The sequence below is a fragment of the Electrophorus electricus genome, chromosome 10, assembly GCF_041902795.1.
Source record: "Electrophorus electricus isolate QZ-2024a chromosome 10, ASM4190279v1, whole genome shotgun sequence".
Lineage (NCBI taxonomy): Eukaryota > Metazoa > Chordata > Actinopteri > Gymnotiformes > Gymnotidae > Electrophorus > Electrophorus electricus.
In genome coordinates, this window is record NC_137506.1 from 492,206 (window position 1) to 517,500 (window position 25,295).

Genomic DNA, 25,295 nt, shown 5'->3' on the forward strand with positions numbered 1-25,295 from the left:
ATTTTGTTGGAGTAGTTTTACAAAAACATTACAAAAATCAATGATTCACTTTTCACATTTAATTCATATGTACATTTTTAAATTTATTTAGCTGTGCGAGTTGTGCAGTAGCAGATACGTTTGTGCATGGATAACTCAATTGTTAGTTACTGTACAGTTTCTAGAACAACGTAAAGTGTTTTCCCCTTTCCAAGTACAGATTCAACGTGCCATCTGGGAGGTTGTGCCGCTTGTTCAGGTAAACATCACTTCCTGTTATTGTACAGGACCTAATAACAGACAGAAAATCCAAACCCTTCATCTGTAGAACGCGAGTGCTCGGTACGGGATTGAGTATGTGTGCGGAGTGTGCCCCGAGTGTGCCCCACGTGAGTGGGACAGGCGTGTGGAACGTAAACGCTCACGTTAAAACAGCATTTCTCTCCTAGGCTCCAGGCAAGGTTTGATTTGGTGTGAGCAAAAAAAAACCAAAAGTTGGGCGTCAACACTTTTTTCGATCATGAGCTTGGAGCAAAAGTGTGCCGCGTGGGAGGGCAGAGGGCAGAGTACCTGTTGAACTGTCGTAGAGGCAAAAGGTCGTGACCTCCGGAGAGGTGTGTCCCTTTTATCCGTACTGATCCAGCACCCAGGTGCACACTACAACCTCAACATCCGTATACACGCCACACGGCAGCAGACGGATCGTAACGTGGGGAAAAAGTGTCGGTTTGACAGCAATGATCCCACTGTGAAATTCCCTCAGCTCCAGAGGTACGCGGTCGGGGAATTCCGTTCAGCGGGAATACCACCATTGTCCTCATCGTCATCTGGCCCAATCTACGAGCAAAGTTTCTCACAGTCCTTGGCGGCGTTACGATCGTCTGGACTCTCGGAGAGGGCCTTCGTGAAGTTCTGCGGACATGTGCTGGGACTCCTGGACTCACCAGAAGGTCCAGGCCTCGAGCTGCAGCACGCGGAAGTCGCTCGCCTCGGACAGGCTGCAGTTGCTGAAGGTGGCGCAGGGGTTGCTCCGGCCAAGGTACAGCGTCTCGTCCAGCCACAAGCCAAAGTGCCCGCTGGGTGGAGAAAGGGTGGGGGTTAAAATACTCGTGCTGTAGAGGTTAGTACCAACCGCAGCGGACGCAGAACACGAGGTCTCCAGAGAAACGGACGGCTCAGACGGAGGTCCTTCGCCACCTGTGCGAGGACCTCCGTCTGATAGAGGAGGTTTGTTTGGAAACCTGGAGGGTTTCATAAATAAATTAAATATCTACAAAAGTGTCCAAGTCCCCACTGGCACACAGTTTGTAAGGGCGAAGCGAGAATCAGACCCTACCTCCCTCCGCCAATGGCAAAAGAGTCGAGGTCTCCTTTGATGAAGAAGGAGTTTTCACCCGTCCAGCGGAAACACTGACAGTAGAACGCAGAGAGAAAACGGGTTAGAGAATATGTTACACGGTACGGAAAACCGGAACACTTCACTGTATGCACCGAGGAGACACGAAGGCTCATGGTTCTCAAACCTGGCCACAGGAATATTCTGGGATGGGCCTCACCTTGAAGCGGGGGTGGAGCAGAAAGAGGAAGGATTCTCCCGTACCGTAGAACTTCTCACTCGGACACAGCGGGTGAGAGAGGAAGGCGCCAAACGCCTGAGAGAGGGAGACACGCGAGAGAAATAAAGTTAACTAGATGTATCTGAGCAGATGGATACACGAGTGTGAAGAAATAAACAAGGAAAGTTGTTATTCCCAGTTTGTTTATTACGGCCCGCGTACATCAGCGTGTGCGTCTGACCTGCTGGTTGTGATCTCTGATTATGAGCAGCACGGGCGAGTCAGATGGACTAAGTCTCCTGTAGAGTGTTTTGAGGCTGGAGCCGTGCTGACTGGTGCTGTACGCCAACCTCCACGTGTGCCCCACCGTACGCGCCGGCAGCTCGCCCGTCAGCTGGGCAGGAGAGGGAAATGTCACCAACAGGATGTTTACACACAACCCAGCCCGTAACGGAGATCTCCACACAACATCACGATATCACGCTGTTGATTCTGGACTGCGAAACTCCGTTGAGGATGTGTGTGTTCTCTCTGACATCTTCTCTGTGTCAAGTGTGAAGTAATGCTGTTAATTCCCTGTAGCGCGGTGTGTGTGCGTTTGTTCTTACCTCTCGGACTTGCTGTGCGTCCAGTATGAGGCTCTGTTTCAGGATATCACAAAGCCCTTCTGGTTCTCTGTCTGCAGACACGGAGATCCTTGCTCTGTTGTCCTCTACACACACCATCTACACACAGATACAACAGTGGCTGAATCACACACACACACACACGGGCAAGCTATTTCCAGAGAAATAACCAGGAACTCTCAGTGTTCCAGGAATACCCCCTAACCGCCACACACACACACCATCCTGTGACATGTGATATAAATCTTTTAAACACCAGCACTGCCAAACCACAAACGTCCGGTGACGTCCTGCGTTTCCACCACCGTCATCTAACTGCTTTGCCATGTCTCCCTTACACTCGTTACACACACACACACACACCTCCCACTCGTCCCCGGTATGTCCATGCCTCGGCGACCCCTCCGTCTCCCCCTCCTCTCTGTCTTCTCTGTCGTCCAGAAGCACAAAGTCGTCTTCGTCCTCCTCTTCCTCGGCACCTTCCAGGATGGACAGGTCGGGCCGGCGCTGGCTCAGGTAGGCGTAGAGCTCGTCTGACCTGTCCAGCACATGGAAGGGGAAGTCAGGGATCAAATACACCGCAAGGCACAGGAACCCTCAGACACAGTTAAGCTAACGTGCGTTTCATTCTTTGTCCAGCTCTTCTAAGCAAAGAGACCAGGGTGCCGTGTTCCAGCAGTCCTCCAGGGGGAGCCCACCAGTCCAGGACCTCGATAATAGTCATGGTTTTAGGCCAGGCCCTTTGGTGCTGCTCTGTGAAGCCCTGCCCCCTCTTACTTCTCCTGCTGCAGAGCGAACCAGGCGTCTCGAAGGGGCGTGGTCTTGGCCTTGCTCAGCTCCAGCGCAGCGAAGCCCCTCCTCCTTGTGGTCGGCTGCTTCTGACGCATCCTCACAAACATCAGGAAACTGGTGGAGGAACGCAGCTGTTCCCCAGGGCCTGGAGGACACCGTGAGAGAGAGAGAGAGCACACGTTAGAGAAGGAGAGGGAGAGAGCGTTAGACAATGAGAGAAAGAGGGAGGGGGGAGAGAGAGAGAGAGAGAGAGAGGGAGAGGGAGAGAGGGAGCTAGCAGGGTGGGCAGACAGGGTGTGCTCTCAAAGAGGACCCTGCATACAGTAAGACAGTCAGTCATGGGAGGCCTTAAGGAAGTACAGGAGATATAAATATATGCACAAATAAGAACTGTTGACACTTAAGTGACATCAGCCTTGGCGTTTGGTTATTCTTGTGTGTGCTTGAATTAATGTAGCTGTAAACTAGCACACAAAGGGTTAAAATGTAAATTTTTTTTAAAAAAAATTCTGGTTTTGCATTTCCAGTTGCAAAACACTTCAACCATACAGATCTCACTGTGTTCCTTTTTGTGGAGATGCGCTTTGGCACGCGCGCGCACACCACACGCAGCTTACCCGAGAGCCGCGCTTCTTTCTGCACCTGCGTGGGTTCTGCGCTGGCCCCGATCCCTGTGTCCACTCCTCCACAGCAGAAGGTGGCAGCACTGTTCAGCATGCCCGCCCCCAGCACGAGGTGCTCCAACTGCCGCTCCACCTCAGCCATGTCCTGGCTCTCTCCGCCCACGTCCTCGCCTGCTCCTGCCTCCAATCCCACCCCCAGGTCTGACATCACCGTGGGAACGGTGGGTGTTTTAGTCTGGGTCGTCTCCTTGTCGAGAGTTTTTGAAGCACGGTGCTTCCATGCCCTCTTGCGACCTTTCCACCTGCATAAACAGTGGGAGGGTGATGATAGACCCTTCTTAGTGGGTTCAGGGTCTGTGTTTACAAATACTCCCAAGCGGAGTGTGGGAAATGACGGACAGGACAGACCCAGCTACGCCCGTGTGCCTGCTGGCTGCGTTCCGAGGCTCATTTCAAAGACTTTGTGACAGGACAACCACTGCATGCACACCGCCCCATCAAAACACAGCCAGCATCCAGCAGCCGAGAGTGTTTGTTATTCAGTACTGCAAAAACACTGAAGGACCTTAGTGAAGCCTTAGTTTAAGGGTTAAACAGACATGAGCCCTTGTGTGACAGCTGTGTTCGGCGAATGCCGCGGGCGGACGTGCTTTAAAGACACGCATCTGTAGAAACATTCATCAAACCACTGAGCAAATTCAAACCTGCAGCCACACTACCACATGGAGGACGAGATCAGACAGGTCTGATCTAAAATGTTAGACTGGGAAATGTTAACCTACTCATGAAATTATCCATCATCACAGAACACTTTAATATTAATGTCAGCTAGACAGGTGGGTTGACCTCACCTGATGCTCAGACATCTTCACAAAGGTGTGTAGTGCTCGATGGCTAACGGGTACTCTCAGTTAACTGGTACCTACTTCTGTGTGGAGCAGCTGAAGTGAACATGGGAGATATCGGAGAAGAAGGTGATTGATGTGAGGTTGTCCAATAAGCAGGAGAACAGGTACTCCTCACAGCCATTCTCCTGTACCAGGGGGAGGGTCTTATGAGGATCGAAGAAGATCTTATTGGGTGTCACCAGCAGAATCCCAGAAACCACTCCCTACACAGAGTAATGGGGAGAGAGCGAGAATTCATTACCATTAAAAAATGGTAATAAAAAGAATCACATGCATATCTACTTGTCACTAGTAAAAATGATATCACCTCCATCCATTTTCAACGTTTGTGGTATATTAGTTTATGAATGAAATGCATTGGTGCTCACTTTACGGTCAGTGATGAAACGGCAGAACAGCTTGAGGTATGGCATGTCCGCTGGCCCCGCCCCCTGTGTGCACTCAGGCGGCAGAGCCAATAGGCACAGCTGTCCATCAGGCATAGGCACCGCCTCCACATCCTAACGACAATAAACACCAAGAGATAAGATCCTTAGTGCTAATGTGTCCTATAATAAGAGTTAAGATAATTAAAGCAAAAACAATCACCACCGTAGCAAACTTCATTTATATAACACCCTGATCCATTTTAAACTTGTGTTATTAATTTATGAATGAATACATAAACTGAGCTTTGACTCAACACAGCGGCACTGGGGATTATCGCAGTGTTCAGACTCGCCTCTGAGCTTGTGAACCACTGACACACACACACACACACGGTAGTTGAGCTGGACCAAGCTAATTGTGAGCTAAGCATCAAAACCAGCTGTGTAGACATGCATCCAAAACACAAGCGCCCTTCAAGCTAGTGGTTGACCGATATATCAGCCGGCCGATGATCCAAAACCGCCTACAGGCACAACGCAGCGGGTGCTGTGAAATAGCGAGTACCAATGCTGGAGGTGACGTTTCCTGAGAGAAACGGTAAAACTTTAATTTCTCTCTTTCAAAGAATTAACCAAGCTTAATTAACTTAAGTAAATTAACTTAATAGGTCTCGCAACATATTCAGTGTTTATTGCATGCATAATTGATTCCGGTTATTTAGTGACAATGTGAATAATGTTATTTGGGAATTGAAATGTTAGCAAGCCTTTAACCAGTTAAACTAGCTAACTCGCTTACAGGGCTCAAAAAACTGTTATTCTCGTCTCATCTCAACAATCTGCTGTCATAAGCAATCGATTTGAGTTATACGATACCCAACGTTAGCTACAGTAGGTTGCATCAGCTAATGGGAAATGTTGGCTTAGGTTAATAGGACTCTGAAAGCTAAAATTAATGTCATCAACTTTTAACTTTCCACCAACATGTTGGGGAACAAACGTTAAGGGTTTCTAGCTCTGTGTGTGTGTGTGTGTGTGTGTGTGTGTGTGTGTGTGTGTGTGTGTGCGCGCATGCGCGCGCCAACTATTGACAGAATCTCCACCCGGCCACATTGTCACCTCTGGTCACGTGTTGGATGAGCAGGCTGTGTAAACTAAGTTAGCTTTTCTTCCATTTGTTTGATCGCTCAGATGGACTCGGTTACAAGCCAAATAATCAGTCAACAAACCCAAACAAACGTACATAATCTACTTCAGTTTAGGGAAGGTGGGGAAACAGTTGTACTGTAACTCTCATGCACCTGCTGGTTTTTATAGCCCATGGACACTCATTTAGCAATTTTGGGTCTTACTTATTATTTAAATTATTTTATCAGTTGGGATATATAATCGGCCCTTAGAAATCCCGTATGGGTTGACCAGCAGTAAACACAAAGACAGGTCTGCTTAGCTAATGTTTCCCCAAATACACGCAGATACTCACCAGCAGCTTGTCATACTCCGCATCTGTGGACGGAGACACAGGGGTGGCTGGGGTCATGGCCCCCAGGCTGGGCTCCGAGCCAGAGTAAGGGGGCGTTGCCGATAACTGTGGGATGCAGTGCCGCCGAAGTCGAGAGGTGAGGAGAGACATTGCGACCGGGCGACTCAGACAAAGGACTCACTACTTTAAACAGCAACACAATTCTTTCACTTCCTCTTCCTTTCTGACACATTGTGACATCACACAGTTGACTGGGGGCACTGATTACATGTCACACTTCAACAAATGTAAATAAGACGCTGATAAGATAAACGTGCAGTGAAGTCTTTCACCCTGAATATCAGTCATATAATGCAAGACCACGCACTTGTTTTACTTGGTGCGGTTACTGTTCATTTTATTCTTACACAATGAGAAACAAGGTACTAGTGACAGATGTGATCAGGGACGTGAAGTCAGGTTAGTTCAGACGTGTCAACCAAACACTAAACCATTAAAACAACAAAGCAGAGCCAAAAACTCCCTTCCGGCTTCACGCAGATTTCACTAAATTCATAATATGAGCTACCTGCAGTTGGCCATGAAGGAAAGAATGACAGAAGAAGATGCACTCCTGTGTGTGTGTAAGAGGGTAGTACGGGTAGACAAATGCACACCTGCGTGTGTAAGAGGGTAGTACGGGTAGACAAATGCACACCTGTGCGTGTAAGAGGGTAGTACGGGTAGACAAATGCACACCTGTGCGTGTAAGAGGGTAGTATGGGTAGACAGGGTGTCTCCTTGTCTCCTGCTAAACTGAGAGGCCACACTAAATACAGTGTCCTTGCGATGAACCTGTATAACACAGACACACAGCTAAGCATAAAAATGTGCAGGAATAACTAAACATTCTAAAAACATCAATGTGAAATGGCGAATATCAAGGAAACTGTGTCTTGATACATCGATTGGACATGAAAAGACATTAAAGGACAAGGAGCACGATACTGTGGTGTGGCGGCAGACTTAATCCAAGCAGGCCGAGTGCTGTCTGCTGATCCAGCCTGACAGACTACGGCAGCACGCGCCTCCCGTAGTGAAAGGCCTGCTCGAGCCACTGGACCCCGGAGCTCGTCTCAGGATCAGCCTGTGGATCTGCTTCAGGGTGAATTCGCAAGAAGATTTGCGCAGTCAAGCAGAAAAAGAGGAAAAAAACCGCTGGCGAACACAACGCTGGCTCTACAGCTAACCCGTCTGAACACGCCGTTCCTTAGGGCAGATACGCTACCACGGACTACGATCCGTTTGAGTGTTTTCGTTGTCTAAAGAGAAACAGAAATTTAAGAGTCCGGTAGACAGAAGAGCACAGAAATGGATCGTTAAGAAGCGGAAAAGCGCCGCCTGGCCTGATCGCCTGCTCGGATGAATCCTGTTTTCAAGAATGAACGGAAATGCGCATGCTTTGTCTAGTCCAACTCTGGCACACGATGCCTGTCTGCTTTCCTGAGTGCTGGCTGTGTGTGCTGCAGCCCTAAAGGTCTTTAGCGCAAACTGTCACACAAACTGTCAGCCTTGGACAACACACTCACTGGACACGTCATTTATCCACCTGCCTTCTACAAGTTGCTGATATAACAATATTACAGTGTGTGTTCCATGTCCACTAGTGTGTCATCAGATCAGTTTCTGACCACAGGGTCACTCTTGGCTGGACAGGTGTGGGTATAAGACCACTGTGAATGAACCTTGACCCCCAACTACAGGCCTGCGTCTGACACCAGCACAACACCCCCCAACCACACAACCTCCGTGCCGGTGAAAGTTCTGTTCTGCGAATATGTTCCACAGCCCAAATCACACGCAGGCTGCAGCTGGCCTGTGGCCTGAGTCTGAGCTGTGATGGACAGCCTGCAGAGAGACCCATAAATTATTAACAGCCTGTAACTACAGCTAGGAAATTCACCTGTGAGCCAGGCACACCCAATAACACGATTGCAGAGTGTACACGCAAAGCAGGCCCTCCTAATAAAAGCAGAAGTCAAATCATCCTTTGCCTAACCTGGTTTCTCTCATAGAAACAAAAGTAACAGGATTACTGAAGCGTTCCATCGGAGCAAGCCACAGTACAACCATCGTAAGACAGGACGCAAAAGAACCGAAAGACAGAGGGAACCTGTTCTACATCTCTGACAGAGGAGTGTCTCAGTTTATACAGTCTAAAAAGGAGTTATTTCAACGGGAAACAAAACCGCATATGCGGCTAGTCGCCGTGGTAGCAGCGCCACTCTACGTAAGCCCTTTCTCTGTGACGGTTTTCACTAGGAGAAATGCCAGCAGCTCACGTGCACGAACACACACAGATGTGTTGCCAACGTCAACGCCGAGTTTGGTCGTTACCAGAGGCTTCTTAGGCCAAGACTCCACACGGGAAAACTTCTGGAGAAATTTCAGAACTTCCATAAATCCGAGGGACAAATAACCCTTAACCCATATGCTGTCGGAACACAAGGGCTGATGGGTCAGTGCATTTGACCTTTGATCAGTGACAGTCTGGGAGTTTGATTGTTCAACATGACGTAACGTGAGAGCGATGGTATCTGTGGAGCCAGAGAAGAGTGCGTGTTTCTGTGGGTCATGCCATGTGTTTGTGTGCATGTTCATGTTTGTGCAAAGTGTGTTCTCACGGACATTTGTTTGTGTGCATGTGTGTGTATGTATTTGTGGATGTATGTGCAAGAGTGTGTTCACGTGCACATTTACGTTTGTGTGCATGTGTGTGTATATGTATTTGTGTATGTATGTGCAAGAGTGTGTTCACATGCACATTTATGTTTGTGTGCATGCGCCTGTTTGTGCGTGCGTGCATGTATGTATGTGGCTGTTTGTGTATGTGCATGCACATGTTTGTGCGTGCGTGCATGCATGTGGCTGTTTGTGTATGTGCATGCACATGTTTGTGCGTGCGTGCATGCGGCTGTTTGTGTGTGTGTGTGTGTGCTATTCTTACCCCTTGCTCATTTCCACTGCTTGACTGGACTGTTGAAACATCGCATGGGAGCGTAGCCTCTGTAAGCACAAAACTCTGTCTGAGAACAAGTCTCCTGCACACCTGCTGTTCTGCTCCAGCACCTTGCAGCTCCGGCTGCATCTAACGTGTGATAAAAAGCTCCACCAGGTTCAAAACAGGTCTAGTGGGGTTCAGAGCAGCATTCGGAGGGAAATTGAGTGTTGTGGGTTCGTTTGGTAGACAAAAAGAAAAAGCCACAGTTTTAGCCACAGACCAAAAAAAAAAAAAAAAAAACCTGCCTGAATGTTAAATTTAAATGTGAACTTTAAATGAAGTTGAAAAACAAAAATAGCCAGTTGAAAGAACAGTTCTTCCTGAGAGCCCTCATAAGAGGCAGACAGAAGACATTCAAGTTGGTTAAAGGCAAGCCCACATGCACACACACACACACACACACACACACACACACACACACACACACACACACACACTTCCATAACTAATCCATTTTTTCCTAAACTTGAATCTACAGAAAGAATATATTCTAAAAATAGTTTCCAAGAATGAAAAATACAATTATAAACATACTTTAAAACTAATACGGCAGTGTAATTTTTTTAACAAAACAATAATAATCATAAAAATGCATTTAATGTATTATAATGAAGTTTTTTCCCAAATTTTCAGGTTTTACCTGCTTATGTGTCCTGTGATTCACACTGTCAGTGTGTTAGGTGCAGTTATGTGCTTACATACCTCAGCAGGTAACAAGCTAACCGGGGTTAACTTCATCTGGTCTGAGCCCAGCTCAGATGTATAGCAAACAAACAAACAAAACTAACAAAACAAACAAACAAACAATCAAACTAGAGTGTTGAAAGGGGCTTTTGCTATAACCCCCCCCCCCCACACACACACACACACGGCTTGACTGTAATATCAAGTAAACGATCACGCGCTGGCTTACGGGGACGTCTTCGCCGCTATAGTGGCATTCACTCACCTTTGAGGTAATACTGCCTCAGTTTGGGGTTGCGGATGTGATGCCGAGGCATGCTGACCTCATCTGTGGCCCGAGGGCAGGGTGGGGCATCCCACTGCCCCCGGGGGAAACCCTGAGGCTGGGTGACACTCACGGGCAACCTGTCTCCGAGCCTGGGGGGGGTCACCATAAGAGACTGATCAACATACCACACCACGCCAAAGTAATTCAACATTATGAACCCATGTTTATGCTCCAGTTATATTTTTCCGTTTGATGTCAACCTGCAGATAATCTAGCAGTATCTGTAATCACAGACTCTTCCCCCGCAGCTGTTGCGTTTAATACGAGGCATTCAGGCGACTTAGATACAGTCACTGGGCAAGACACTGACGTATGCAGGTCTGGGTGAGTACCCTTCAGCGGATGTCTTAGTGAGACTCTTAGCTTATGTAACTGCTTAGCACAAACGTTGTGCTGCACTACAATGACTGAGGAGCGTGCACGCACGCAGCCGTGGCCTACTCCCTCTAAAATCGTTCCGCCACTGAACTGACCGTCAACAGGCAAAAGTCTATTGCCTGAGAACAGCTGACGCCCCCCTACCTGTCTACACGGCACATTACGTCACCAAGCAGCACGTGCAGCGCGCGAGGCGGCTTGGTTTGCGCGCAGAGCAGAGTCAGCCTGCAGCACAGCCCGTCTTTGTAAGAGTACCAGCGAGATATATATATATATATATATAAAAAAAACTACGCCTCGCAGCAGCGGACACAAACACGCGTGTAACACGAGCCCAGGCTGCGCGGCACTGGCCTGCTCTTCATGTTGCCGAAGTAGCTGGCCCTGCTCGTGGCCGTCTGCTGTTTGGGCTCCATGGCTCGGGGCGACGGGTGTAGACGCAGCTGGAGCCCGGACAGCCAGCAGACCTTCAGCAGACCTTCAGCAGACGGGCTCTTCTGGCTTCAGGGCTGGCCACAGCTTCCTCCTGGTTCCCTTCGTCTTCGTCATCGTGCTCAAGGACACCTAACGCACGGTGCCGCATTTCAGATGAAATATCAGGATTAGACATCATGTTTCTCGGTTACAGGTTTACAGGCATCTTAAGACCAAATCGGACACGCCAACAGTCCCCATGGGCTCTGGCTCGTGAACCAAGCCGGAGCGTGAGGATAGCTCGTTTCTGTCGCTCGTGCCAAATAACGCCATTTAGCTGGGTATGCTAGCTAGCTCGCTGCACTACAAAACATGACGTGATTTTATTATTTACCTTTAATACATTTACCAAAACAGCACAAACAATCGCCGCTCCGTTTCACTGTCTATTTCCCAAGTATGATGACATCTGAAATAATCCCCAAACACGCTGGCCAGTCCTACAGAATAAAAGCACACCGCCGCTGCTCAGCATACCTTACTAGCGCATCCACACACGGTGGTTTATGGTGTCTATGCCGATGCAGCGGCATAAACAGAAACAGACTCAAACGGAACGATTTCTACTTGCCCGCAGTTTTAATAACGGGCCGCAAAATACACGCGTATGCCGCCACCTATTGTTAGGCGTTGCGTGCTTACGAGATTTAACCTCGCTGTCCCGCTCTTCAGCCATTAAAATATAACTCAGTATAGCCGCAATATAATCCTATAAAAACTAAAGATAATGTGCACATCAATGAACATACCATTAGATCATTTTACTCGCCATCTAAAATGATTGTACACCTTTTCTGGATCGCAACGTTAATGGAAACATTTTCCCCACAAAAAGCTTTGTTAAGAACATTTAAGGCTTAATTATTTCATGATTCATTTATAATGTTTAGTTCAGGCGATATAACACACGTATCTGTTTACTGGTAAGCAATAACTTGTGCGCTAAATTTATTTTTGTCGTTTTCAAACTTTTACTTTGTCTATTCGTTTCCTCGACGTAATATCCAATTCGAGTGGATGCTGGAGTTGGATTCCAAAATCAGCCAATCACAGCCTCGTATCGTTAACCTGCCTAGTGACCGGCTAGCTTGCGAAGCGTCCACACTGTATGTGCTGTTCTCCATCACATTGGGAAGATACATCAGCTTATCCACGATAAGAAGACGCCGGATTGTTTAAACCACCAATGGTTTGTAGTACATTAGGCTTCTAACCCGCCACGCTCGGTGTGTAGGGGTGGCGATATCTTATAGTGCTAGCTAACTAGCTAGCTAGCTAGCGTGGTAGCCAGGTAGCGACCTAGCGCTGCTCGCGAAGATTATTAGCTTGCCGTTTAGTTTCCATGGAAACTCTCAGACGGCGCTGTTTAAGGTTTAAAGTATTGACCTTTTAAAATGAGAGTCGGCAAATCCTCGAGTTCAGTGGCGAACTTCCTGGGACGCCCAGCCTAGCTAGCCTAGCCAGCGCGAGCTAACCTGTGGCATACGCCGCTGGATAGCACGCGCTCCTCCCGTTAAATCACAACATGCTGCCCGATAGACGTTGGGGCGCGAGTCACCTGTGCCGGTGCCTTCACCTGTAGCACGGAGAGCGCAGGCGCAGGGTTTGGGCGCTCGCGAGCGACGTTAACGCAGCAGAACCGCGGGCGCGAGCAGTTCGCTGACGGCTCGAGCGCGGGTCAAGCCCCCAGCGGACGCACCCCGTGCAGTTCCCTCGTTCGCGGTATTCGCAGCTGCGGTGATGTGCAGCGCAGGTGTAGCGCAGGTGTAGCACAGGCTGACGCTACCCCACCATGCCTCCCGTCTAGGTGTTCGGTGACCTCGCGGAGGAAGGATCCAGCTCGCGCTGTGTGACGATGTGCAGCGTGCCGCAGTAATTCTGTTTGTTCTGCGCAGTGCATCGCCACCTTTAAGCACGACTAGTGCGATGGAGACCGAAGCGGTGAGCTCCTTTCCTTTCCTGCCTTCCTTGCGCACATTCGTACCGGACGCCGTTATTTATGTGCGCATTTTCCAGGCGGTCATACCTATTTGGCAAAATAAACCTCACGGTGCGACCCGCAGCGTGGTCAGACGGATCGGCTCCACTCTGCCCCTAAGAGCCAGCCACAGGACATGCTTCCAGGTACGCGCCTGTCGCCATAGACTGTGTATGGTTCTTACCCGCGCGAATATACTGCAAGAAAGAGACAGCACTGTGTTGTCATTTAGTTTGTTGTAGTCTGTAGTAAATCCAGTTGTGTGTTCTTGTCTGTGGGTCAGGTCCTGCCAGGTCTTCCTTTGCTGCGACACATGGACGGCCCCTTGGTTCCTACTCTGGCCGACATCGGTTGGATCGCAGCGGACGAGGAGGAGACGTACGCCAGAGTAAGGTGTGTGCGCGCTCAGTTTCTGCATTCAGACTCGCGATTGATCCTGTCTGGCACCGCACAGCTGCTGGATCAGACTGCCATGTGCCGACTGGCCTATGCTTCCTCCCGACACTCAGGAGCGACACACGCCCCTTCAGGCACGAGTGGAGGCCGACGCCCCTGCTGGTACTCCACAGGAACTCGTCCGTGCCGAACTTCAGGCGCGAAGGCAAGCGGATGGAGGGCCTGAGGAAGCCGGGTGTGACGGCGCTGAATCAGGCTACCGCCCTGCAGGACCAGCTCAGCCGGCTGCGGGCCCAGATCGCCAAGATCGTGGCTGGCGAGTCCGGTAAGTTATGAGAGCGAAGTCTGTGTTCCCAGGCGAAATGTCCCACGTGCTCCCTGCCGAGTTAGAAGAGACGCAGGCCAGCGTGTCACCGTGTAATCTGACGGGTGTCGCCGGCGTGGTGTGTTCCAGACTCCAACCCCCTCACGCCCGAGCTGCTCTCTCCGGACGACACCACCATGGGCTTCACCATGGCCCCCTTTGAGACGTCCGCCTACCACCCCGCCCCGTCTGCCTCCTTCGTCATCAGCGACGTCACCGAGGAGGAGGAGGAGGATGTGGAGGAGGACGAGGACGGGGTGGAGGTGTCCGAGCTGGTGCCAGACCCCGTGCCGCCGGCCTCCATGACAGCGTCGGCAACCTTCGACCTCGACCACCCATCCGCGGGCTTCCGGGAGCCGGAGGAAGACACGGTGTCGCTGTCCAAGTCCACGAGCTTCGCCGACGTCAAGGACATCTTGAGGGACATGAACCGCATAAAGATCTGCAAGGACAGGCGAGTAAACGCAAGCACCGCCGTCCCCGCGTACGGACACTGTCTCTTAAAATGACGTACATAAACCAACGGAGACTAGCACCTCACACACACACACGTCCCGACAGCAGTAGTGCTTAAGAGGCGTAAATGCACACAAGTGCGGCTGGGTGTCCTGTGCTGTTGTCTTCTTGTTTGTTTAGTCCCTTTTATGTTTAAGATTACGTATGTTCGTATAAGTGGACTTTACTGCTCTGTAATCTGTGTATATTTTTGCAAAAATGCATAATTCAAATGAGTGTGTTTTTCTCTGGGGGGGGGTGTGTGTGTACAGGTTCTCTCGTGGCTGCGTGTCTCTGCGCGAGGAAGACTCTGCGACCCTGATATCAGAAGCTCTGAGGAAGAAGTTCTCTCTGAGGGAAGATGACATCATTCTGAAGAAGTAACCCGTCTCCCCCTCGCACGTCCTCGTCCCGCTCTCCATGTAAGGGCCGCGAGGAACCAAACTGAATAAAAACATATAAGACAAAAAGTGAACCCAAAAATAAAAATGGAAGTGCTGGCTGACTGTCATGTGAATCTCTCTGATGTTCCTTCACATCTGATTGCCTGTTTTTCTTTGTTTCATTACTCTTTCTTCTCCTAGACCAAGGTCTTGTTTGTCTCCCTTCCGTGCTAGGCCTGTGCCTGTGGACTGTTGCTATGGAGACCCCATAACACCCAGTCAGCAATGATGCAAACTCCAGGTTATCTGCCCCGCCCACTTTTCATGGAGGGGCCGGATCACTTGTGCTCCCTGTAGGAAACGTGTGCACGTGTCCGGACACACTCACACGCTCCAAGGTGTGTGCGTGTGTGCGCGTGTGTGTGTGTGCGTGCGTGCGTGTGTGTGTGTGTGTGTGCGTGCGCACGCTTGTTCCTGGTATGAAGGTCAGTTGCTGTTTTGCTCACCTCCGTGCGTGTGCTTAGTTTGACCAGGACTTTTACCGTCTGCTTTACAAAGACCACGCACGCTCCCGCACCCACGTGGGGCGCTCGCCACTTCCCAACCTTCAAACCCCACTGAGATGGTTGTCAACGGATTTGCTAGCAATTAGTTTTGTTATTTTTAACTTAATTCTTTGCCTCCTCATCCCTGTGAAATTGCGCAATAGTTACTTGAAATATTTGTTGACTGGTTTTGTCTGCAGTAGTACGTTGTGTTTTCCGTTTGATTTATAACACGGGGGGTCACGAGGGAGAGAGTGATGTGCAGGTGCTGCAGTGGGTTTTGTGTGTGACGCGCCACTAACAGTGTTGCTCTCTGGGTGCCGATGGACTGGTGCAAACTTAACTACGCGAGAAGCTCCGGCTTTTCAGAATAAACAAACAATAAGTAAATAAACAATAGTTGAGAAGACGCCAGTCAAAACGTTTCAGAAGGATCATTTGCTTTGGGTTTTTGTACAGATGGATTGGGGGGAGTAAAAACAAACCTTTTTTTAAGACGTGTGTGTGTGTGTGTGTGTGTGTGTGATTCTCTAAGGAACGTTGTGTGGGTTCGCTGGTGAAGATCTTGGCCTCGTCATCACTTTGTGACTAGCACGTGTGTCTTCACTAACGTTTCAAGTTCACACTTTTCTTCTGTTACCGATACGGGCTGCTTTCCTGGCCCTCGGGTCGGGTTTATGTACTGGTGGAGCTGGGAGAGTACTCAAGAGTTTAAAAACAAATAAACAACAACAAACCCATGTCAGATGTACGCGCTCATGGTTTCAGGGGGTTTGGGCTGGTGCAAGATTTTAGAGACTGACAGAGACCCTCTGTGATCCGTGAGAAGCCCTGTTCATCCAGGCAGGTCATCTACTTCTGGACGTGGGCAGGGCTTTCAGCACACTGAAACTGTTTTGATCAACATACCGTCCAGTTCCTGGCGGTAACCAGTAGACTGGCAGTTTGTGTGTTTCTTAAACTGAAGTGAGAACACTGGCCCCAACACTCAGACAGGTACCTCACTACCACCCACTGCAGCTTGGTGTTCATGACACTATTAGTGCTGCAAGCCCCGTGTGGTGTGGCTGACCTCACGAGCAGGAGGAGTTTTACACAAGCACTTTTGCATTTCTCTGACCTACAGAGCACACGAATGGTGTGATTTTCTGTTAACTTGATCCATTAGGAAGATATTAAATCCTCAACTATCAAACTGAAAAGAAAGTACTACTTTGTACACTGCATGCTTGTATGACACAAACTGCCACTACCCTCATTAGGGCAGAGAGTGGCAGTGCTCCGTCGTAATAATGTGTGTGATGCTATACTATGTGAATGTATGGCATGGAAGTTGTCTTACAGTTCTGATGTGTATGGAACCTCACGTATGATGGGTCTGCCAGTGATTAATATTGATTATTTATTGATTTATATGTATGTATATGTATGTGTGTAATATATATATGTGTGTGTACACACACACAGCGGGTGAAGTAAGTATTGAACACACCACCAAGTAAATGCAAAGAAATCAAACCATAGACGTCCGTAAATTATGTGTAATAATGAGAAATGACACAGGGAAAAAGTATTGAACACATGAAGAAAGAGGTGTGCAAAAAGCCATGGAAAGTCATGACAGCAGCTGAAATCTATCAGTTATTAGAAAGCAATCCTGCCATTTAGTGCAGATTAATATCAGCTGGTTCAACTGCTGGCCTATAAAAAGCTGTCTCATTACCAAGGTGCCACATAAGAAACATCTCCTGAGGGGTAAAACCTGTGCGCGCTTGCAAGACCTTTGTAACCTTATTGTTGCAAAACATACCTATGGCATTGGTTACAGAAGAATTTCTAAATTACTGAAGGTTCTAGTGAGCACAGTTGGGGCCATAATGTGGAAGTGAAAAGAACATCATTTCACCATAAACTGGCCAGGTGCTCCCCGCAAGATTTCAGACAGGAGAGTGAAAAATATCAGAAGAGTTGTCCAAGAGCCATGGACCACCTGTGGAGAGCTACAGAAAGACCTGGAGTCAGCAGGTACATTGTTTCAAAGAAAATAAGTAATGCATTCAACCTCCATGGCCTGTATGCACGCTCACCACGCAAGACTCCATTGCTGAAGAAAAAGCATGTTGAAGTGTGTTTTAAAGTTTGCTCAACAACATTTAGACAAGCCTGTGAAATACTGGGAGAACATAGTCTGGTCAGATGAGACCAAAATTTGAACTCTGGGTGTCATAAGGTGCTGCACATCACCCCAAAAACGCCATACCAACAGTGAAGTTTGGAGGTGGGAACATCATGGTGTGGGGCTGTTTTTCAGAATATGGCACTGGCAATATTAAATAAATTTCAGTAAGTGTGTCCAATACTTTTCCCTGTGTCACTTCACATTATTACACACAACTTTAATTTATGGTCATCTATGGTTGGATTTCTTTGCATGTGTGGATTTAATGGGTTGTTACCCACATCTGGTGAGAATTTCATGTCAAAAGCACCTTTTAGAGATATATCTACTTAGACAATTGGTGATGTGTTCAATCCTTATTTCACCCACTGTGTGTGTGTGTAATATATAGCTTCCCTGTGGTTCTAGATTTGGTTCTTATTCCATATTGTTGGGACAGTACGCAACTAAGCCTGAAACAACCCATCTGAACAGGTGTTGGCTCTGACCTTTCCACGGGTTGATGTCTGTAACCTGCTTTCACACATCTGTCCTCGTGTGTCTTGCTATGCATCACATACTTAGAAACAGAAGAAATCTACAACAAACAGGTTTTAATGCATGTAGAATGAGATCTGAAACGTTGGGGAAATAGGAATAATGTTGTCAGATGAAAGAGAGCGCAGAACGCCCTCTCAGACAGCGTTAAGAAAAAGTCCTGACGTGCCCAAGACTTCACATGCAGATGCAGGCGGAATTTTGGTTGAGAGATTTCAAACAGAAATGTGAGTGCAAATGTTTCACATAGGAGTGGGTTATGTCTGTCTGTATTGTTCACATAAAATAAAAGACTAAACTTGATGGTATCTGTGGTGCCTCAAATTATATTTTTAGCATTTGACAGATGCCCTTGTTACAAAGGGCTTGCAGAATGATTTTGTAATCTTTATATAAATGTTATTTAAAAATGTTATTGTCCAGAATGTTACTATGCTAAAACCCTATATTAAAGTGTACCTTTCCCTCTATTAAAATACGTGCATTGACGCATGCGAACCACACGAGGGCAGCACCACTAAAGATGAAGGCCCGGTAGCTGGACACCACACAGCCTCGAGCCTGGACGTGTTATTCCACAGCAAACGCTCAGGAATGAAGCCGGAATCTGCAGACCCTCCCGCGTGGGAGCCGTGCGTGTCCTTAAGCACGCAGGAACCTCTACAAGCCACGGCTGCCTTGCTGAGCACAAATATATGAAACCCTTTAGATGCAGCCAGTTACTCTGCTTTCTAGCTGCAAGTGCTAGTTCGCACGTATCCTGTTGATGCAAGTTTTTCGGTTTGTCCCCGGCTAGCCCTTACCTGTGAAACCCCGTGCCATCGAGGGTCCCCGTGCATCCCCTTCCTCTGATTCTCTTACCACCCCCCCCGCGAGGTCCCGGTTCGATCCAGGCCAGTTGCGAATTGCGGTCTACTTTCGGCACGAGTCCTTGGCCTAGTTCACGTGTCACCTCGTGCAAATGGATCCTGTGTCTATTTTGGATGCCAGATGTCTGCCGAGACTCGGATTAACAGACTCCAGTGCCACAATGTGACTATAAATACCGACCTCGGCATGACATTGACACGGTTCTTTCCATTTGAAAGGCGCGTGGGCTTGCGGTAACTACATAACTGTGCGCGTGGTGAACATGGTTTTGCCCGGCTGTGCGTGCTGACTCCATCAGCCTCGCGGCTCAGCATCAGGGACTGTAGGCGCGTGGCCACCCCCCACTATCTAACCGTGCGTTCACGCTGCGTGAATGTAACCCCGTTTTTCCGCTCGTTGATTAAAGCTCAGATGAGTCAGATCGGCCCTCCATCGCTGTGTGCGCCGAACTGTGCAAAATGTCCAAAATGTCCAACATGCTCAATGTTTGGAGCTGTCAGCAAGCCCAAATCCTGTGGTGTGAAAAGTGTTGTGACCAGGTTATGACTGAGTGTGTGTGTGTGTGTGTGTGTGTGTGTGTGTGTGTGTGTGTGTGTGTGTGTGTGTGTGTGTGTGTGTCCGTCCCTGGCTTAACTTGTAGCTCTTGGCCCGGCACCACTTTTCAGTTACAGTAAAACTGACATTCATTATCAATCTCTCTGAGAGTGACCCACAGCGGTCAAGGGGAAGTGCGTGCTAACGTAATTGAACGCTTCCTCGTGCTCCTCAGCGGTGGTGCCGCTTTGATTGACAGCTCCGTAGCTGAAGGACTTGAGCCCCATCACCTGCGTGCTGTGCTGATGTGCAAGCAGGGCTCCATAGCGAGCGTAAAGGTGATCTAAGGTGTAAGAGTTATTCCAGGGTTAGCAGAATATGAAGCAGGTTGGTGTTCAACCTGCACCACAGCACCTGCTCAGGGTTTAAAAACCACTACAGCAAATAAAATGACCAATTCAATAAGCCTGTGTGTTTAAGTCCCCACACCAGGATGTCTGATCCATCTGCGTTTGCTATTTCCAAATAATCACCTAATCAGGTTTATTCTGTCCGACGGACGAAACTTCCAGAACTGTTGCTGAGTTCAGCTTGCCATGGAAGCCATAGTGGCAGGTAATGAGCACAATACTGAGTGCACGTGTCTGACTCCTCAATTAAAGCATACCTGGCACCTGTCGCAGCCTCGCGCCACATTCGCTTAAACCGTCTCCTTGGCAACAGACGTTGGCAGGCCGTAAACAAAAGGCGCGCAGGAGTTAGTATAGTGTGTCCCGGCTTTAAAACCCAAACCACGCCCTGTTCTTTGGTTAACCAGGTGTGTTAACCTGCGTTTTAGTATGTTAATGTACTGTTTTAATGATCTGAGGGGCCAGACCCAGTATTTTAAATGGGGGACGGCTTTTATTTTTAGATTCAAAATTTGAATTTTTTTTTTTTTTTTTGCAAGTTTAAAAAAAAAGTAAAAGTTAAAAAATGAATCTAAAAGAGAAGCAGCTTCAGTTGTCCTGAAATAGTAAAGATACAGTACAGATTATCTTTTTAATTAACATAATTTTTCCTTTAAAGCATCATCATGGCACACCGGTAAGGTACTGGGATCATTTAACAAATACTGGCCACGTGTGTGTGTGTGTGTGTGTGTGTGTGTGTGTGTGTGTGTGTGTGTGTGTGTGTGTGTGTGTGTGTGTGTGCTGAGATGGTGAATAGCTGATCCCACTGATTCTCGTTCATATGTCTTCGTTAAGATGCCTCCATTCCTGTTGCTATGATACGTCTTGGCCATGAGGGACGCTCCGCCGAGATGCTTCCCGTCTCTCCCCACGTCTCGTGAGAGGTCGCACGCCGTTACGCGGTCAGGCGTGCTCCCGGGGCTCTGCCTCGTGTGAAGCAGGCTTGCTGGCGGCAGTGAGACTTCGCCTCTTCTTGGTCGTTTGGACTTTGATCTGTGTACCAATCATAGAGTAAGGTAAGCACGCGGACGCCAGTTAGCAGCTGCTTCCTTAGCGTGGGCCCTACCAGTCGACCAAGTCATCTTTATTTATACAACACTTTTCCTCTGCAGAAAGGAAAATGAAAGATCCAGTAAACATATAGGCCAGGCTAAACAAGCACTGTTTTAATCCGGATTTTAAACCCCCTATAGAGTTTGCATTTCCAATATTTTCCAGTGCACATGCCAAAAGTGTCCTGCCTCTGGGCTTCTCTTCCTCCACTCCGCAGTGTTATTTTATGAGCGCCTCCAGGCTGCCTGTGGGTTGCTCTGGTGTGATACAGATCACAGCCCAGCTGTAATTCTGCCCGAGAGTGTAAACACACCCGCCTTAAGCGCCCAAGTCTTCTCCTAACGCTGCTCTAACGATCTCTGTGGAACTGGTAAACCCCGAGTCTTGCGGTGAGGCTTTCTGACATCTGTGCTGCCCTCTGCTGTCCGTATGTAGCACTGCCTCGCCGCTTCACTGAGCTAAGATGATCCCCCTGTGTGTCCAGGCCCGTGAACACTATTTTAAAAGCTTTGGATGACTTTTACTTAAAGTTAAAAGACTCGATCAACTTTCTGCTCTGCACAGCATACAAGTCACACGTACGTACTTCTTAGGTTGTTTTTCTATTTTGATAGATGTGTATGACACAATAACACATTGTTGAATTTTGGATCTAGTTCAGTTAGCATTCACACAGATATTTACCATAGCACCAAAGGATATAAACATAATTCATATGGAGATGCTTGCGTATTTTATTATGCTTATTTTACTCCAGTAACTATGCTAATGGCAGCCAAACCTGTCAGAATAGTGCATAATGCAGGGCTAAATGTGGACTGTGGAGTTTGTGTACATTGTGAGATTTTTACCAGCTGAAAATTCAAAGAGAGCCTGTAGAATGAATAAAGGGGTCAAAATACTGCCAGGAAGTCCTCTGCATTTAGTGACATCACATCCGGTGTGTGGTCCCTCAGAAGCAGACCAAAACCGACCTGCGGGTGGGCCGGGAGCACTTATATGGTACGTACTGGGGTCCCAAAGGCGGAGTGGTTGCTGGCGCTGATTGACCGCACTAACAAAGCCATCGCGCCGGGGTTCATTTGAGCGGAACCTAACCGACCAGCCGGTACGCGCCCTTAGACGACACAGCTTTGGCTTCGACTGTATCCCTGTCATTACCACCCCTCTGATCCTGTCAGCTGTTATCAGGTGCTGAGCTCCTGTTTGCTCTGGGCTCCACGCTCAGAGGCCGTGGTCATGTGACGCAGCCGCGGGTTACCAGCCGTGTCCGTACACAGTCTACCCACAAGACAGACATCCAACTGGAGTGAATGTAAATGTCTTTTTCCCCCTACGTTTCTCCCCAGTGTCACCAGTGAACACGATAAGGGAGAATGGAGCGTCTTCTGCCCATCTTTCTAAAAATAGCCCACAAAGATTGTGGCGTTCCGACGCCTCCCTGCTTCCCGAAGCGACCGCACCATTTCCTGAATCGGGAGATGGAGTGGGCGTTCAGCAGAGCAGCTGACGTTGAAGCAGGCATCTGCGCCAGTAGGCTGCCATGCTGAGCGCCCGGGAGCTGACAGGGGACGAGGTCGAGGTCAGGTTCAGACCTCTTCTCCAACCTGCGGAAACCACGGCAACGAAGGGCGAGGCTCTTCTCATTATGTACGCGAGAAAAAAGAAACTCGCGGTAATATGTTCAACTCCAGTCGATTGAGAAATGTGTGTCTATACTCTGAGGAGTTCTAATTGAGAGCCCTTCTCTCTCTCTGTCTGTCACACACACACACACACACACACACACACACTATTGTCCTGGGCACCTCGGTATGTTGAATGGTGTGATTAGGTTTTGCTCCTTTCATACCGTGTGGAGACAGCTCACCACTCCAACACTGCCAGCTGTCTCCCCCTAGACATCAAAGATTAGAGAGAGAGAGAGGAGAAAGGGATGGACTGTAGTACATTAGGCAGAGTGAGAACAGAGGACAGGAAGTGTTCAGAGAGAGAGAGAAATTCTGTTTTTTAAACTCCTCCTCCACAGTGACGGTCTGGCTCTGGTCATCACATTTTTCTCTGTCCAGGCCGACCCCAGACCCGAGCCCATTAAAACGCGAAAGTGGAGCTTAACGAGTCAGATAATGTCACATCAAAATTGTGTTATGCAGAAAATCTCCAACCCATCAGAAGACAAAAGACCTCCGCAGGCTTCTCCCGTCACGGCTAATGGTAGCGTTTGCACCGAAAATGTGATGAAGGCAACAAGCTGTAATTACTGCGGTGGTCTCGGAAGCCCCCCGCTGTGCGTGTACACACATTAACGTCCTGATGGCTGTGTCATCTTTACTTTGGTCAAGCACACTCCAGCAGTTAGTCCAGATACAAAACGAATGTTGACTGCTTTTGCAACTAAGAATGACCAGGACCCAAACATGGGCTAGTCGTCATCTGTGGGGATGAGTCATACTACAGTAGCGTGTGTGGTGTGTGGGGGCTGGGATAGTGCGAAGGTAGGGTTAAAACGCGTGTGCTGTTTTTAGACGCAGTTATGTCTGGTCTGGTGGGTCAGCACACCCACACATGGTGAATGAGTTTTCAGATCCAGGCCGGCGGCGTCTCTGGCTGGACTGGGACTAGTTTCTCCTGACTGTGTCCCGGGTGACGTGCGTTTGTGTAACACTGATATGACACCAGCAGAGAGGTTTAAGAAACCTTTCTCAGTGTTATGTATTTAAACAAAAGATCAAAATCATTTCTGGTATATTTATTATCCAAATTATAATAGTGATATTTCCTTGTTTTCTACTAACATGCTTTATAGAGTTTGGCATTGAATTTTGACTCTTTTGAACAGACGGAGAATGTTCAGTGAAAGTTTGGCCAGAAACATCCTTTCATGTACTGCCATTAGGGCAAAGAGTGCTTGCTAAATATCATTTAAGAAAACCTTTAAAAAATACTAAATAAAAACCCTGTAGACGTTTCCCTGGTTTTTACAAACTACCGCACATCTTGAGGAAAATTTCTTCTCTTCCCTTCGTTTTGCCTACACTTTACGAGAAGCGATTTGCGAGGCATTTGATGTTCAAATACCCCGTTAATATACGCTGCAAAGTTACGATATTGCCCAGAAACGATGCTTTTTTTCCCTTTTTATTCGGACTGTGGTACTGGATCAGTATTCATTCTTGATATAGTGGTGAGACATCAGGAAAGATAAAGGAAGCTCAGGACGGTGAGCGTCATTGGCAGCAGCCGCGCGCTCACGCTGACCGTCATCGCGTGTCACCGCGCGGGAGGGTTAAGATGGGTTATTGGACTCCGTCCCGCGAGCCCCTGTTATAGACACTCAGCTCGAGGGGGCTCCGGTAACGAGATCTGGGATCTGCACTGCCTGACGTCAGATCAGATGAGCGTGGCCGCTTTTTGCCCGTAGTGGGCGGGGCTACCAGTCAGAGCTGATCCAGGTGCAGGTGGTTGTGGCCTGAATTGCTTGAAGAATAAATGGGGTGGGGTGGGCGGGGCTAAAGAATCACACTGCAGCACGCGAGGTTCACAAGGCTCTTAAGGAGGTCTTAGGGGCTCTGTGTGCATGCACACATCTGCTCCATCTTTCCCATTCCAGACTGCTAATTAGGCTCTTCTCCTTTGCTAAGGACATGAGCTCGTTAGTGATACGAGATGATGTCCTGCAGAGATGAAACACATGTATGCAGAGACTTTGCGCACTTGCACACCCTGATCGGAACGTTTCCCAGCCCGCACACCAGCATTCAATCCACGTCTTTCCTGGAAGGCGTGAGGAAGCAGGCTGTAATTTCTGTGTCCCAGGTGACGGCTGAGTCAGACGGAGCGAGCCTGGTACGGACCAGAGTGCGGGATCAGCAGTGAGGCTGACGACCTCGTCAAACTCACAGATGCAGGCAATAAACATACCGCTGTGGAAAAATCCCGGAACGCCGCAGTCCGTCATACGGTTCACCAGCTGCCTGAAAGTTAAGATGGGGCCTCGTTTGAATCAGTACTGTGCATATTCACCTAACTTGGTTGTCACGTAATGAAAATTAGTTTCTATTAATAATAATGAGACATTATGAATAATAATGAGATAATATCAATAATAATGAGATTAATGAGCGACCAGAGAGGAGGAGCTGTGGTAAGAGGCCTCATCTACCTCCCAAAACAGCAAAGTGAAGAAGTTAGAGCTTCTGTGTCCTATAGTCTAGTCCTGTGTCCTAGTCCTGTGTCCTATAGTCTAGTCCTGTGTCCTAGTCCTGTGTCC

The 25,295-nt window shown here is 48.4% G+C and overlaps 2 protein-coding genes across 5 annotated transcripts; one reads left to right on the forward strand and one right to left on the reverse strand.

Annotated features, from left to right (window-relative positions):
• Nucleotides 1-39: 39 nt before the first annotated feature.
• On the reverse strand, nt 40-11,253 carry si:ch211-15d5.11 (oxidation resistance protein 1). Of its 2 annotated transcripts, XM_035532835.2 has the most exons (15): nt 11,120-11,253; nt 10,325-10,476; nt 9,322-9,380; nt 7,074-7,169; nt 6,336-6,440; nt 4,853-4,984; nt 4,503-4,687; nt 3,571-3,878; nt 2,939-3,098; nt 2,525-2,699; nt 2,144-2,260; nt 1,777-1,929; nt 1,536-1,631; nt 1,316-1,389; nt 40-1,055 (listed from the first exon to the last, which is right to left on the reverse strand). In XM_035532835.2, the coding sequence occupies exons 1-15, from the start codon at nt 11,179-11,181 to the stop codon at nt 920-922; spliced, it is 2,010 nt and encodes a 669-aa protein (XP_035388728.1). In that variant the 5' UTR covers nt 11,182-11,253; the 3' UTR covers nt 40-919. The 2 variants fall into 2 exon arrangements, with proteins under 2 accessions (XP_035388728.1, XP_026882887.2); XM_027027086.3 differs by lacking the exon at nt 7,074-7,169.
• mtfr1l (mitochondrial fission regulator 1-like) lies at nt 11,204-18,419 on the forward strand. Of its 3 annotated transcripts, none has more exons than XM_081721045.1 (8): nt 11,204-11,339; nt 13,047-13,180; nt 13,256-13,363; nt 13,501-13,610; nt 13,727-13,938; nt 14,068-14,431; nt 14,745-14,894; nt 15,057-18,419. In XM_081721045.1, exons 2-7 carry the CDS (start codon nt 13,166-13,168, stop codon nt 14,854-14,856), a joined length of 921 nt encoding a protein of 306 aa, XP_081577171.1. In that variant the 5' UTR covers nt 11,204-11,339; nt 13,047-13,165; the 3' UTR covers nt 14,857-14,894; nt 15,057-18,419. The 3 variants fall into 3 exon arrangements, with proteins under 3 accessions (XP_081577171.1, XP_026882892.2, XP_035388729.1); XM_027027091.3 differs by lacking the exon at nt 11,204-11,339 and adding an exon at nt 12,275-12,428; XM_035532836.2 differs by lacking the exon at nt 11,204-11,339 and adding an exon at nt 12,275-12,428 and having other exon boundaries at nt 15,090-18,419.
• Nucleotides 18,420-25,295: the final 6,876 nt, after the last annotated feature.

Excerpts from the sequence above, each read along its gene's own strand:
- si:ch211-15d5.11 (XM_035532835.2), bottom strand. The coding sequence starts at position 11,181 with ATGGAGCCCAAACAGCAGACGGCCACGAGCAGGGCCAGCTACTTCGGC. Across the intron at positions 6,441-7,073 it reads CTACCCTCTTACACGCACAG|TTATCGGCAACGCCCCCTTA; the intron begins GTGTGCATTTGT and ends TGCATCCCACAG. Across the intron at positions 1,930-2,143 it reads ACGCACAGCAAGTCCGAGAG|CTGACGGGCGAGCTGCCGGC; the intron begins GTAAGAACAAAC and ends TCTCCTGCCCAG.
- mtfr1l (XM_081721045.1), top strand. Across the intron at positions 13,611-13,726 it reads GAGACGTACGCCAGAGTAAG|GAGCGACACACGCCCCTTCA; the intron begins GTGTGTGCGCGC and ends CCCGACACTCAG. Across the intron at positions 13,939-14,067 it reads GATCGTGGCTGGCGAGTCCG|ACTCCAACCCCCTCACGCCC; the intron begins GTAAGTTATGAG and ends GGTGTGTTCCAG.